The 1,751-nt window shown below is 32.7% G+C and overlaps 1 protein-coding gene across 1 annotated transcript in view; it reads left to right on the forward strand.

The window, feature by feature from the left end:
* The window catches only part of WDR35 (WD repeat domain 35), a 103,116-nt gene that overhangs the window by 63,624 nt on the left and 37,741 nt on the right, over positions 1-1,751 (forward strand). Inside the window, exons 21-22 of the mRNA XM_006835310.1 lie at positions 409-555; positions 1,148-1,284. Coding sequence (XP_006835373.1) covers positions 409-555; positions 1,148-1,284 — 284 coding nt within the window. The remainder of the gene's footprint in view (positions 1-408; positions 556-1,147; positions 1,285-1,751) is intronic.

Raw genomic sequence — 1,751 nt, forward strand, 5'->3', positions numbered from 1 at the left:
AATGTCATAACTAAATATTACTATGCTTAATTTTATTAGTATTATTTGTATTTACAGTTAATTCTTAATAGAATAATTAAGCCCTGAATAGTATTTAAAACCAAGCTTATCGTTGTGCTGTTTTGTTTTGTAATAAATCTCATCATCTCTAAGAAATTGGTGAAAATAAATAATTATTACTTAAATTGTTATTTTGTGAAAAGTAATTAGAAGTTATGGAAAAGTCGAAGGCAGAAAATTGTTTCCTTTTTTCCATCCTAAAAACTCTCCATTACTTCTTTACCTGAAGTTTTAACATATTTCTTTGATTCATTGCTTTGTGTTCTTAGCACTTAGAACTGTGACTAGTGTGAAGTAGGAACTTAATAACTATTTGTGAAATGAATGAATGCATGCCATTGTTTGTAGAGATCTTGCTATTGGCCTCCGGCTGAAATTGGGAGATTGGTTTAGAGTCCTCCAACTCTTGAAAACTGGATCTGGTGATGCAGATGACAGTCTCCTGGAGCAAGCCCACAATGCCATTGGAGACTACTTTGCTGATCGACAAAAGTGGTATGTAGCCTATCTGTCCCACAACTTCTATTCATTGGCAGAAGTATACATTGTAGCTACCTGAGCACTACTCTGTGACATAATGCTAAGGAACTGAAGACCATTCTCCTTAATCCTAGAATTCAAATCGCTCTAAATTCACAGTGTTGAGAAAGAGATCCTTAAAATTGTAATGTAAAACTTTGGGGTTTCCAGACTCACCAAAACTTGTGCTTAACTGTAACTCCAGGCAAATTGGAATTGTTTGAGCTCACAATATACAATTCTAAGACTTTATATAGTTATTACTGAAAAAAATTTTTTGTATTTGTTTTGTGTTTATGGATTATTTTTAGCAGTGATTGACTTTCATTGTTTTAATTTTAATCAATATACCTATCTTTATATTATTGTTAGGGAATGCTGCAACTACATAAGATTTAACAATATTTCATTTGAATATTCAAAGGATGTTACAACTAAAATATGCTTCAATATTTTGATTGCCTGCCTCCAATTTATATGCTTCAAGTAAAGGAGTATTTTTGGTGAAAGTGCTTATTTATAGGAGATTCATATTAATTTAAAATTGTTTCTTTTTTTCTCTCCATAGGTTGAATGCTGTGCAATATTATGTACAAGGTCGGAACCAGGAACGCTTAGCTGAATGTTATTATATGTTAGAGGATTATGATGGGTTGGAGAATCTTGCCAATTCACTTCCAGAAAACAATAAATTACTTCCAGTATGTATTGTAAATTTTAGTTTTTGGAGTTCTTAGGTTATTTAATAAGGTTTTTATATGGTTGTTGTTGTTGTAAAGTGCAGTGGAGTCAGTTCTGACTCATAGTGACTCTGTGTAGAGTTTCTGAGAAACAGCTGGTGGGTTTGACCTGCCAACCTTGCTATTAGCAGTCCAGTGCTTATCCTACAGTGCCACAGTCAGGGAATATTCTAATTAATGTGTAATTTTATAGTTTCTTAGACACCGAGTATTAACAATATATTAATATTAAAGAAATTCTTGAAAAATAGAGGGAAAAACCAGTCATATTTCTGCTATATAATAATATGATCACAGTCCTGTGTAGCCTTCAGCTTTATAAAATTGCTTTTTAAAGTTAGCTGAGTATATGATGTGTTTATAGGTGAGATGATATGTTGTCAGGCATTTGCTGAAGAATGAGCTGAGGTGCATGAGGGGAGGGAGTAGTGT

Source organism: Chrysochloris asiatica, unplaced genomic scaffold (genome assembly GCF_000296735.1).
Source record: "Chrysochloris asiatica unplaced genomic scaffold, ChrAsi1.0 scaffold00016, whole genome shotgun sequence".
Taxonomy (NCBI): Eukaryota; Metazoa; Chordata; class Mammalia; order Afrosoricida; family Chrysochloridae; genus Chrysochloris; species Chrysochloris asiatica.